We start from the raw sequence: 12,930 nt of genomic DNA on the forward strand, positions 1-12,930 counted from the left end.
ACGTTAGTTCTGGTCCTAGAAAATTTTCTCACTATACAAATATAAAATATAAAAATCATTCAAAATCACAGGACATTTTATTCGATGGCGGCCGCGATGGTTTATTAAACCAAGTAAGTGGCTCGGAAGTGGCCCGTACTCTCCAAAAGGTATAGCACCCTTGTAGTACAGGGTTTCTCAACCTAATGGGGGACGGGGGAGGGCAACTGAATTTGGGTCGAGGGGGACTTCCTTGATGGGTCGTACAGTCCTGTTATAAATGCACTTATTGCGACACTGGTTTCATTAATTTCAAGGAAAATCAATCATGGTTCATGAAGTTTACCACGTTGGGTTCCAGCTAAAAAAGATCAAGAACCCTTGTTCTATGATGTGATATTTCATTTTCTTTAAAACAGGGGTTTGAAAACTTCATGGAATCTTTGGAGAGACTTCAGGGGGTTCTGTAGGCTTCAGTGGTGTATCACGCAGGACGAGGGTGGGCAGCTGAGCGGGCTATAGTCCAGGTCGGCAAAATTTGAATACCCCACAGACAGCAAAGCCATAATTCCGCCTCCGGTAAGCTAAACAATTATTTCATTGCTATGCACTGAATATTATTTTGTAAACGAGCCAGTGGCCTTCATTCCATAGGGGCAAGTGGTTTATTGACTTCATCTTGTTGGCACAAAAGGTCCGTGGATCACAAATGGTTAAGAACCCCGTCTCAAAACAATAGGAATGTTTCAAATTCATCATTCCAAATTTTCTCACTGAATTTCATGCGTCAACTTAGTTTTACCTAATGACTAAATTTGCGCAAATTACAAAAATTTCATAGCAAATTATCACTAAACATATAATTTAAAAAATCAAACTGTAAATTCCAATTTCTTTTTCAAAAATTTCTTCTTTTTTTAATTCTTTAAATCCAAAATTTATGAGAAGTACATTTTACAATGATTATCATGAATCCCCTCGCTAATCATTCAATTTGAAAGAAAATTATATCAGAACGGTACTTACACAGCACAAACAGTGAAGTGAAACCTACAAGGGAAATCTTCCCAGCACTGGCCATGTCCGAAGAGGAACCAGTTCACACTGAAATCTGACCTTACAACATCAGGGAGGGAATCGCTCCAGACGTTATCAGGTATGACTCAAAGAACCAACTCCCATCTCATCACATTGTCTTCAAACAACATGGGTCAAAAAACGGAAGACCCATGACTCGCATGGATTTTTTTCTTTTCTCTCCGAGTGCACACACAATATCACATTAATAAGAAAATGCATTCCCCTTAAATAATAATATGATTATAATGATTCACGTTTCACATGGAAATTCCACAAGAAGATTCACTGCGGAAAATTATGGTATCGCGTAGGAAACGAACAGGTTTTTTCCACTATTGTGTCTCGTATGGTGTCTCACCGATTGAATTTTGTGCTTGTTATATCGCAAGAGATAAATATGGGAGAATCATTTCTCTGTCTTTGTGAACATGGAAAAAAGATGAAAAAAGGAGATATGGTGGATACAGAAATGCTTCCGCGCGTGCGAAGCCAACACAAATCAAAGAAACTGCGCGACGACATGAAAGCAAAAATGGAAAATAATCCCCCTTAGAAAACAAAAAAAAGCCGGTTATAATACAAGAAAGAAGAGAAAAGAGAGAGAAATCCCCAAGGTCATGGTCACGCAGACGCTTCTTGGACATCATTATTCATCATCGGATCGACGTTCTAATTGGCTCTTGAACAGTTTTTTTGGATCACGATGTTTTAATCGGAGAGCAATAACGCGTAATAATAACGATCATGTAAATGTGATGATGGGTTGTTGTATTGGCAGATTAAAAATAGAATGGCGGGTCGGTCATTCGACGAGATGTGACTTTCGATTTCGAAACGGCAAAATGGAATTCCGTGGCCGGAATCAGCGCGTATTTACTTGAAGCTCCTCAATAATTTTTGTTCGTAGTCTAGCCCCCCTAGTCCTCAATATATATCATGAATATACAGCTCACCATGCACCCACAATTTCCTTGCGTACCTCCTTAAATAAGGAACTTCAATACGAGACAATGGCCTTCATTGTTTTGATACAAGGGTTACATAACTTTCATTGTTTTGATACAAGGGGTGCATAATTTTCATTGTTTTTGATACAAGGGGTACATAACTTTCATTTTTTTGATACAAGGTTTCCGTAGCCTTTATTTTTATGGGTAAAAAGGGTCTTCCGTTTCCATCGTTTTGGTTCAAGGGGGTCGTGGCTTTCTTTTTTTTCGGTACAAGGAGTGAATAGCCTATTGGTGAAAGGGGTCCGTGGCCTTTTTTTTTTTTTTTTTTTTTTTTGGTATTGGAAGTCCGTGCCTTTCATCTTACTGGTACATGAAGCCTGTGGTTTTCATTTTTTTGGTACAAAAAGTTTCCGTGATTTTTTATTGGCCAACGGGCCCGTTATTTTTTTTTTTCTTTTGGTACAATGGGTCCGTGACTTTCATTTTTTGGTATAAAAGGGGTTCAGGGCCTTCATATAGATCATAGTTTCCCAACCTTTTTGGTCCCATCGCCCCCTTCTTCAGCAATTTTTTTCTCCCCATCGCCCCCAAACGCAATCTAATCCATAGGATCCCATGGTATACCCGTAGCTTCTACCGCCCCCTGGAACATTCCATCGCCCCCAAGGGGGCGTCAACGCACACGTTGGGAATTACTGATATAGATAGAGGAGATATGGTTTACCGCACCCCTGATACTTCTTGGTATCAAGGGTGCGGGGGCTTTTATTTATTTATATTTTTTGTTCAATTCGTCCGTGACCTTTATTTTTTATCGAAAAGGGTCCATGGCCTTCATGTTCTTGGTAGAAGGTGGGTCGTCCGTGGCCTTCATTTCATAGGTACAAAGGGTTCGTGAAACACAAAAGGTTCAGAATCTCGACGTTGAGGTAAAAAATGCCCGTATTTAAAGGGTTTTTTTTTTTACACACCGCGGGGCATACTCCCATAAAGTACAATAATTGGGGGATAATTATTAAGACAAAATTAATTGAGATGACATCGTATGTAATTTTGGAAAATGTATAAATCAATATATGAAATACTAAGTGCAAATACAGTACCCAAAAACGCGTTTTCTAAAAGCTGAAATGGGCACACACACACACACAGACAGACAGACACACTTAAATGTGATACAGTCACGTTGATCGCAGTAGAATTAATTGCAAAAAAATATACTCAAATGTATTTATTGTAATATAAATATTTCAACGAAAATACCATGTACATGATAGGATCTGAAGGCATATTGCATAGATTCAGTCTACAAGATTGCCTCAGTATTCAGAGCCTGACTGACTGACTTCAACGGGTGCTGCGACAAAACCGTGTCCGGAAAATTCACTGACCAACAAACCAACAATTCACAGAATGGAAAATTCATCGCACGGAAAATTCACTGACCACAGTTCGATATGAGTCAATGAACGAGTGAATATACGAGTGAGCAAATGAGCCAGAGAGTGAGCTAATGCGTCAGTGAGTAAGCGAATGAGCAAGTGAGGTAATGTGCCAGTGAGTGATCTGATGAGTCAGTGAATGAGCAAGTGCGTTGGTGTGAGTGAGCAAATAAGTCAGTGAGTGAACGAATGGGCTCTAGAATAGTGTTTTCCATATTACTAATTTAACTCACCAGGTCGCTCACTCTGTTTCACATTCAATCTCTTGGTCGCTCACTCACTAGCTAGGTCACTCACTCTCACTCGCTTACTCACCAACTTGGTCGCCCATTCTATCACTAACTCACCAGGTCGCTTATTCTGTCACCAACTCACTAGATCGCTTATTCTATCACTAACTCACCAGGTCACTCATTCTTTCACTAACCCACCAGATCGCTCACTCTGCCACTCTCTCTCTCTCACTTCAGTTTGCTCACTCCTAACACTAATCACTCTGTCACTCACTCACTAACTACTGTATCATTTACTGACTTACTCACTCTGTCATTCCTCTCTCACTTACTGGCTTACTGACTCGTGTCGAATGTCACTCACCGTTGTCGGTGAATTTCCCATAGATAAATTGTTGGTCGGTGAATTTGCACGGTGGTGAATTGTCGGTGAATTTTCCGCAAACCCCCCAACAAAACAGACATCAAAAGGTTCCTCCTATGAATAGGGTCAGAGACTCAAGTTTTCTGAATTTGTGACTCCTCTCCAAATTATGATGGCGGGCGCCCTCTGGTATCATTCACCAAAATACGAATACCAATTTGTTTTTAAAAATCATTTTCAGGTAGTTTTGTTTTCTCTCTCACACACACACGCTGTAAATAAATATAGTATTAAATAAAATAAGACACAACCTATAAAAATGGAAAAAAATACATACAATATGGTAATAACTAGGTATTTTCAGAACCACGTGTGACCTAATGTCAAACTCATTGAAATGCTGGCCCTCAACTCGCAACCCGTGGAAAACCGCAGAGATATCATGGGGAAGTCGTTATTGCGGTTGTTGCTAAAGCTCTCGGCCCATGAATGAATTATTCATGAACCGAGATAACAGGGAAAATTATCATCATATTTTACGTTAATTATGGAAGAAGAAGAAAAATAGAATTATCATATAACAAGGTCCGAGGGGGGAAAATCCCAGAGGACAATGTTAGGAAGCACGCCCTGATGAGGGTCGAACAAAGGAATCACACGCGCATTGGGGTGTATACCGTTATGATTAATTACGTAACGACCATCAATGGTCTCTCATCGACATAATTACGGAGAATCATTTTCTTAATCAGTCTTGTGTTTATAAGGTGGTCAAAAAGAAGTCATTGCCGTTTTTTGATTTGTCGGAATCGGAAAAGTATACGGTAAATGATTCAGAAAATCATTCATAGTCTTCAAAGTATGTAAATCTCCATAGACATCAAGCACTTTTTGCCAACATGCCATTTCTTCAGTATCAATCGGTGTTTTTTGAGCCAATAGGAAACAATCAGGCGTACAACATTTGAAAAACTCGCGCGTAATACAACAGGCGAAATAACCTACCGAATTCAAGAAGGTAGCAGTTCTGGAACACATAGCAGGGGCATTCTTCAGAAACACGCTTCACGTTTAGGTATAGACATCTACTAATTCGTTACAAGTTCTTCAGGGAATATTTACGAGGTGCATGCAGTGCAACAGGTGCACCCGCACAGGGTCCCACTTGAAAGGGCGGGGGCCCTCCAGAAAGGACCTAAATGCAAATTTTTTGCACAGGGCACACAAATGGCTGGTTACGGCACTGGGTGCATGTGCAATGTAACAGTAGTAGTTGTAGTGCAAAGCGGTGGTCTTTCGACGTAGAGAGACCGTAGGTCACTGCCCCAAGTCTGCATCATTTGCGAAGATGTCCAACGGAGCTGGTCGTTCAGGGGAATGGAACCTGTTGGCGCAAGTAGAGTCCTATAATATCGTATGCAGAATAATCCGGAGTATCCGCCCTAATGTGGCGGAATAATCACAGATACGCCGGATAAGCCGGAGTTATAAATGCTCACTTCCTAACCGCACCTTACCATCAAAAACATTATTTTAATACCCAAAACCACTCCTATTCATATTTAGTGACCTGTTGGTACAGGCCTGTGCTTTATACATAAATGTAATGCACTTTATACACAAATGTAATGCACTTTATACACAAATGTAATGTACTTTATACACAAATGTAATGTACTTTATACGTAAATGTGTACTTTATACATAAATGTAATGTACTTCATACATGAATGTAATGTACTTCATACATGAATGTAATGTACTTTATACACAAATGTAATGTACTTTATACATAAATGTACGGTATATATAATGTAAATGTTTGTTATGTACTGTACTGTACGTTTTAAAAATTTATTTTTAAAAAAATCAAAAAAAAATCCAAGAATATAAATATTATTATGAAAATTATGCAAATAGTTCTTATTTATTATTTATTATGTCATTTTTCCTCCTGGAAATAGTCTGTATCTTATATAAAAATGAAAATTATGATCATTCGCCTGTAGATCTCGCCGAATTGGCAATAAACTTGGCGAAGTTTGGCGACAACTCCAATGATTTGGCAATGTCATGGCGTCATAGACTAGGCCGGATAGTGGAGATATCCAAAGGAAATACAGTTTCATCCACCGTAGTAACCGGTTTTTGTTTTTTTTTGGCACAATACCTCTTTTATTCCCTTAACCGACACTTTTGTGGGGAATCCTTTGCAAATTAGGCAGGTTTATGGATAAGGGGGGGGGGGGGGCAACTGACTTCTTTTGATTTTTCACGGACAAAGTATCGTGCAGCTGAAAAAGTTCACAAAAAGAGTATTATTAGCCGCACATGCACCTGCAACGTGTTTTGCGCGTGTATATGCTTGGCCCTAATGTATTTATATTGTCAGAGTTATGCTTGTTTCGTGTTATGTAAGTGCTGCCACCTGTCTTCCATATTTTGAAGTGAAAATGACTAATGCCCGAGTGTTTCATGTGATGTAAGTATCGTGTTGAAGGCAGGGTAGACAATTCAAAAAATCTGCATGCCCAACTTAAAATAATACTAAACCCGAATCGGTATTTTATATTCCAGCTTCGGGAATGGCAAGCTATTTGAACTCCTCAAATCATGACTTTCCGGTGCGAAGTTTTATTGAGAGGAGAAAAATTTCTCGCAAGGAATTAGTTTTTTCCCGAAACGCTTGTGCTCCCGGCGCTATGCGTATTTGTTTTCAATTCTCTTGACCATATTTAATTACGAAAAATACGCGAAATTATGATCCTAAACACGGGATATCACCGCCAAACCGAAATATGCCTAGGCCACATCGCCATATGACAAGATCGGCTCATTGTCCTCACGGACTGGATACCTCTGGCAATTTATTCATAAAAAGCATACATTACAAAATATACATTACAATCACAACAACTAGAAAATCATAATCTAAGTATAAAATCACCGATCGGGATATCACCGATTTCTGCCAAAAAAGTAGCCAACAATTGTCAGCTAAATCACTGTAATTTGCTACAGTTGCAATTCCAATTATTTCCATAATTGTTCAGGTAATTGCCAATGAATGAGAAATGGAGGTCTACTGCTAAAATGTATTTTACCGGAAAAAAATGCGGAAAGTTACCGTAAATTGCAAGGCGCATAATAGTCATCCTACTCTCTCAGTAGGCTTCTTAACCGAGGGATCTTTGGATAAATTGTAATAGAAAATAATAATAAAGTCGAATCCCGTTTTAACGAATACCGTTATAGCGAAATACTCGTTTTAACGAACACTTTTCTGACCCTCCAAATAAGAATTCCTCTATACTCTCCTCTCCCTGGAATTCCTCTATAACGAAGTGATTTCTCCGGTCTCTTGGAGTTCGTTATAATGGGATTCGACTGTAATAATAATAATTGTGCGGTAGAGTGGTCGTTTACCCTGTGTATTTCGATATCCTCTTTTTACATTGAGGATATTAGAGGTCTCTAGTAGAAAAGAAAGGAAAACTTACTGTGCTATGGCTACAGTGATGGACTTCCTGGTCTTGCCACACTGACACAATAAACCAGTCGGATTGCATTCCTTGTTCTTGTTCTTCAACAGGTTCAAGTTAAGCAACGAGTCTAAACCTTCGGTGAAGAGACCGAGCGTCGCATCTGTGGATGGAATTTCAAACACTAGCAGTTGCAAAACGCCTGCAATTCAAAAGGAAAAATTTCAACACGGAGTGGATTTTTTATCTCTTTAGCTTCGTGGTATGGCGAACATGATCATATCAACTACAAGACGTTTCGCGAGCTGTCACGCGTGTGCTGGGTGGGTGTGATTAAGCCAATACCAGCTAGTGCTCTAGCTGGTTGATTAAGCTGACACTATCGAAAGCCATGTGAAGTTGGATCTAGCGACCGGAATTTGACGAATTGTTTCTTTTTTTTGGGGGGGGGGGGAAGGGGTGGGGAATGAATGAATTTATAGGAAAAGAATGCTTAAGCGAAGAAATGGTTCAAAAATTTTCCAGTAGGTGGCGTAAGTGGTGGGAATTATAAATATATGGAAATAACGTGGTGATAACGTTATAAAAAAAATTCGCGAAAAGTAGCTTAGATTTTAGAAATGCACTGCCTAGGATACAGAAACGCCAAATTCGGTTTTATCAATTAAAGTGTATTTTAGTCGGTTGAAGCCTCGGGCAGTGCTGTCTTAAGAGCATCATGGGCCCCCGGGCCAAGGGGTTTTTCTTAGGCCCTACCTTGTAAATTCTAAAAAAATTCAACCTGATTTCAGTTTTGTGAGGCCCCTCTTCTCTTGAGACCCCCGGGCAGTGCCCGGGTGGGCCCATGCGTTAAGACGGCGCTGGCTTCGGGTGCAATTTCAGGCGAGAGAAAACATTGGGCCCCCTTAAATTGGAAAAAAGTGTGAAGTTTGGGTTTTTCGAGGGCCGGGCGCGTGTCCTATGCGCCCGCCGTTAAATTCACCTCTGTATGAATGTAAGATAGGAAATTTTATTTCACCCTCAGATGGAGCCCCTGCGCACACACCAAGCATTCGAACGTATATCAAAGTAGAAGTCAGTCACCATTAGAGAGAGGAGACTTCAACTTCAGGCATGCATTCAATGCGGAAGTCGGTCACCATTCAGACACCTCCAACGTAGAAAAGTCATCCTAAACCTTAAGACACGCATGCAGAAGTCAGTCACCATAAGCATTCAGACACGCACAGAGGCGCTGACATGAAGAAAACATTGGGGGGGGGGGTTGAAAGTTGCTGGTCGTCCCGTACATACGGGACTCAAGTGCGTACGCAGGAGAAGGAGGGTGCATTTCACTGTTTTTTTAGAAGTTATTGGGTGTGGGACTCAGCCCACTTACAAAATTTATTCGTGGGGGGGGGGGGCTCAAATGGCTTCAGGCGGCGCCTATGGACACGCATATGTGTCAGTCTTCATAAACATTTAAACATCATCCATCTGTACAAATCAGTCACAATAAGCATTCATACACGTATACAACCTGTCGGAAGATTTTTAAAGCAGAGGATCTTAACCAGGTTTACACGGAACCCTCGCGGGCAACATTGGGAGATAATTTAAACATGAGCTGAGATGAATATTCCTTAAGTGATGCCATTCGGCTGCAGAGAATGTTGTGCACGACGCGCAATTTCTTTTCCACAAGAACGGTTGGTACACTGAACACGAACTTTTCGTGACTCCATTCTTCTGTCCATTGCAAGTCTTTGAGCATCGTGAATTGCCATAATTTCCTCCTATCGGTGAATTTTGTAATTATATTTTTTCACTGAATCCTTTCTCCTCGCGGCTTCGGGTCATGTGAAATTTCGTGGCATCCCGATCGAGCTAAAGATGGCTTTTGAGTAATGTCAGTTTATTCAAGGCTACCCAATATTTAGGAGTAAAATTAAGATCAATATTTACGCTCGAAACTATTATCTGCTTAAATACACTACGAATGATAGTAATGATCGTTTTCAACTCACTTGTAATAAAGACAATGCTCCCGAACACCAGCTGCATTCTGTAAATGGTAGGGTTTCCCGTAAGAGCGCGCACACACGAAATATCCGCGTTACTTCCTGCAGCTTGTTGGTTAATGATACTTCCCGGAACTTCGATATCGTTCAGTTTTCTTTCTGTAATTCCTTTTTTCTTAGGAATAACGATACGCTCTTATAACCTTTCAAGCTTTCATGATGGAGATTTGGGTGTGTAAGAGGGAGGAGGTCATCTTATGATGACCTTAAACACTCCTTAAGTTCATCAGTGATAGAGTTAATCACTTTCAGCTGTCAAGCTGACTACCCGTGAGACGATAAGGTGATGCGAGATCAACAAACTAACAAACTACGGTTCTAGGAATAATTATGGACCCAATTAGTGTCCTATTGATCCAGTTTCGAAAATGGCTAACCTTCGGGGGCACTGATGTACTATTGAAATACTTTTTATCACGTGCTCATGGTATCCTCTTTTGTCAGATGTGTACCACGTGTTTTCTAATGCAATATTGGTGAATGGGTATTGAAGGTCTCTCGCACGTTCAACGTAAAAAAGGCACTGTGATGATTCAGGCACGCATTCAATAACCAGACACGCATCTAACGTAGGAGTCACCTTAAACATTCAGACGCACAACAAACGTAGAAGTCCCCTCAAGCAGTCAGACGTAGAAAAGTCACGATAATCATTCAGACGCGAACCAACAACGAATTCAGTCACCATAAGCATCAGACACGCATCCGACCCGTCTTTGTAAGCATTCCTGCACGCATCCAATGTAGAAGTCACCTCAAGCCTTCAGACACGCTTCCAGCTTCCAACCTGTAACTTTAAACATTCATACACGCTTCCAACCTGTCACCACAAGCATTTAGATATGCATCCAACGTAAAACTCAGAACACTGTAAAACATGAAAACTCGGGTGTTCACTTCGAGTACTCGACACACGCACTAGCACGAATTTTCCCCCAATTCACATCTTGCTTGTTAAGCGTATCCGTAGCAAAAAACGAATTTGTTGCTACGCGAAACCTTGATATTGGCGAATCATATCATCATCGTGTATGAAAAAGTGAATAATATGTTCGGATTGTCTAATTTTTCCACGTCAGTGATTTTAACTTGGGGAAAAACAATGGAATCAAAAACCAGTAAAACGTGAAAATAGCTCGGGTTTTTCCTGCTGATGTTTTGTTTTTTCCGTATGAACATCCCGAATTCGAGGAAAATGACCCTTTTGTTCTCATCACTTGAGCGTGGAAACTACTCCCCGGTCATTATATGGAAAATGCTGGTATTTAAGTATTCAAAAAGCCTCAAAATGCAAGCAGCTGTTTTTGAACGATTTCCTTATAGGTGTAACTGAGTATTACACCCCGAGCGATCTCGTTTTCGGACAGGAAATTGAAAAAAGTGTATAATATTAATATGACTCATATATTGTGCGCTTTTTTATGGTATAAGGGTTCGACCACATAATACTCATTACACAGTTTATACGTTATTATAGCATTGAATTTATATTCGATATTGTGGTGGAATTGAGCGAAGCTCTCTATATTGTCTTCATTAGTAGAAGGAACTATAAGCATTTGAAGGGCAAGCAGCGGACAGACACCACAAGCATTCAAACACGCATCCAACCTGTCCCCGTCCAGACATGCATCCAACATATTTTAGTCAAACTAATCATTCAGACACACATCCAACATGTTCTAACAAACATTCAGCCAGAGAACAGACGATAAAAGTATTCAGCCGGTCACCAAACTTTTTTCATACGCATTTAGACAAACATTCAACCTATCCCAATCCAGACACGCACCCAACCTGTCCCCATGAGCATTCAGACACGCACCTAATCTGCCCTGATAAGCATTTAGACACGCAGGTTTTAACAACTGGCTGTTGCGAAGATATATTTTGGAAAGAGAGAAAATTCAGCTGCCCCTGCGGGGAATCGAACCCACGTTCTTTCACTTTCCGGGTGAACGCCATAGAACACTAGACTACAGAGGCACCGAATCCCTCAAACTTTCCTTGGAGCTCGGCCGGACCAGACTCAGGCCAAGCTCACAACTGCTGACACTGCCACCAGATGGCGACTTAAGTCGCGGAGAGTGACGTCATCCTTGTATTTAGATACGCATCTAACCTGTCCCCAATGAACTTTCAGACACGTACCTAACCTGTCCCCCCATGAGCATTCAGACACGCACCTATCCTGTCTCCATAAACCTTAAGACACACACCCAACCTGTCCTCATGAGCATTCAGACACGCACCTAACCTGCCCCGACAAGCATATATATATATATATATATATATATGAACATTCAGACACGCAACTAACCTGTCCCCGTAAACTTTAAGACATACACCCAACCTGTCCTGATGAGCATTCAGACATGCACCTAACCTGTCCCCATAAGCCTTAACACACACACCCAACCTGTCTCATGAGCATTCAGACACGCACCCAACCTGCCCCTATAAGCATTCAGACACGCACCCAACCTGCCCCGATAAGCATTCAGACACGCGGCTAACCTGTCATCCATGAGCATTCAGACATGCACTTAACCTGTCATCCATGAGCATTCAGACATGCACTTAACCTGTCATCCATGAGCATTCAGACATGCACTTAACCTGTCATCCATGAGCATTCAGACATGCACTTAACCTGTCATCCATGAGCATTCAGACATGCACTTAACCTGTCATCCATGAGCATTCAGACATGCACTTAACCTGTCATCCATGAGCATTCAGACATGCACTTAACCTGTCATCCATGAGCATTCAGACATGCACTTAACCTGTCATCCATGAGCATTCAGACATGCACTTAACCTGTCATCCATGAGCATTCAGACACGCACCTAACAAGCCCTCATAAGCATTCAGACACAGAGCCGCCTTTACCAGACAGTACAAGCATTAAAACACGCATCCAATATGGCCCCATATACACTCAGCCCACGGGGCTGGCCTCAACAAACGCAAAACAATTTTCAGACACGAACCCAACCTGTTTCCATCAGCATTCAAACACGCAATCAATCTCACTTTCAGCCCTAAGACACATACCTAATTTCTTCAGAAGACTGATAATGTTCGCGACGAAATAAAGAAGGTACGAGGAAAGCCGGATAAGTCCTTCAGGAACGAAAGATGCGCAGCATGCTTCAACGTGGTATGATTTTTGGGTACTACCAAAGCCTCCTAGATAATACCACGTCTCTCTAGGAGGCTTTGGTACTACACTACTCAGTATATCATCCTCACTTATGTCGCCTCTGAGCCTTTTATTTTTTCAAAATGTCCGAAATGAAACCCACATGGCGACGGATCGAGGCTATTGGTGAAG

At 41.0% G+C, this 12,930-nt stretch overlaps 1 protein-coding gene across 3 annotated transcripts in view; it reads right to left on the reverse strand.

The window, feature by feature from the left end:
* The window catches only part of LOC149083913 (clotting factor C-like), a 36,723-nt gene extending 26,361 nt beyond the window's left edge, over positions 1–10,362 (reverse strand). Inside the window, exons 1-2 of one of the 3 annotated variants that reach the window (XM_089234284.1) lie at positions 9,537–10,362; positions 7,549–7,732 (exon numbers count right to left, since the gene is read on the reverse strand). In XM_089234284.1, the coding sequence (XP_089090410.1) occupies positions 7,549–7,732; positions 9,537–9,573 (221 nt within the window). In that variant the 5' untranslated portion in view covers positions 9,574–10,362. Of the gene's footprint in view, positions 1–1,005; positions 1,568–7,548; positions 7,733–9,536 lie in introns of those variants that run through there. The other 2 variants (XM_089234287.1, XM_089234285.1) reach the window with 2 other exon arrangements.
* Between the last annotated feature and the right edge of the window lie 2,568 nt (positions 10,363–12,930).

Source organism: Pholcus phalangioides, unplaced genomic scaffold (genome assembly GCF_987345545.1).
Source record: "Pholcus phalangioides strain wild (caught in Gottingen) unplaced genomic scaffold, Ppha-v1.0 ptg000008l_1, whole genome shotgun sequence".
In the NCBI taxonomy this organism is placed as follows: Eukaryota; Metazoa; Arthropoda; class Arachnida; order Araneae; family Pholcidae; genus Pholcus; species Pholcus phalangioides.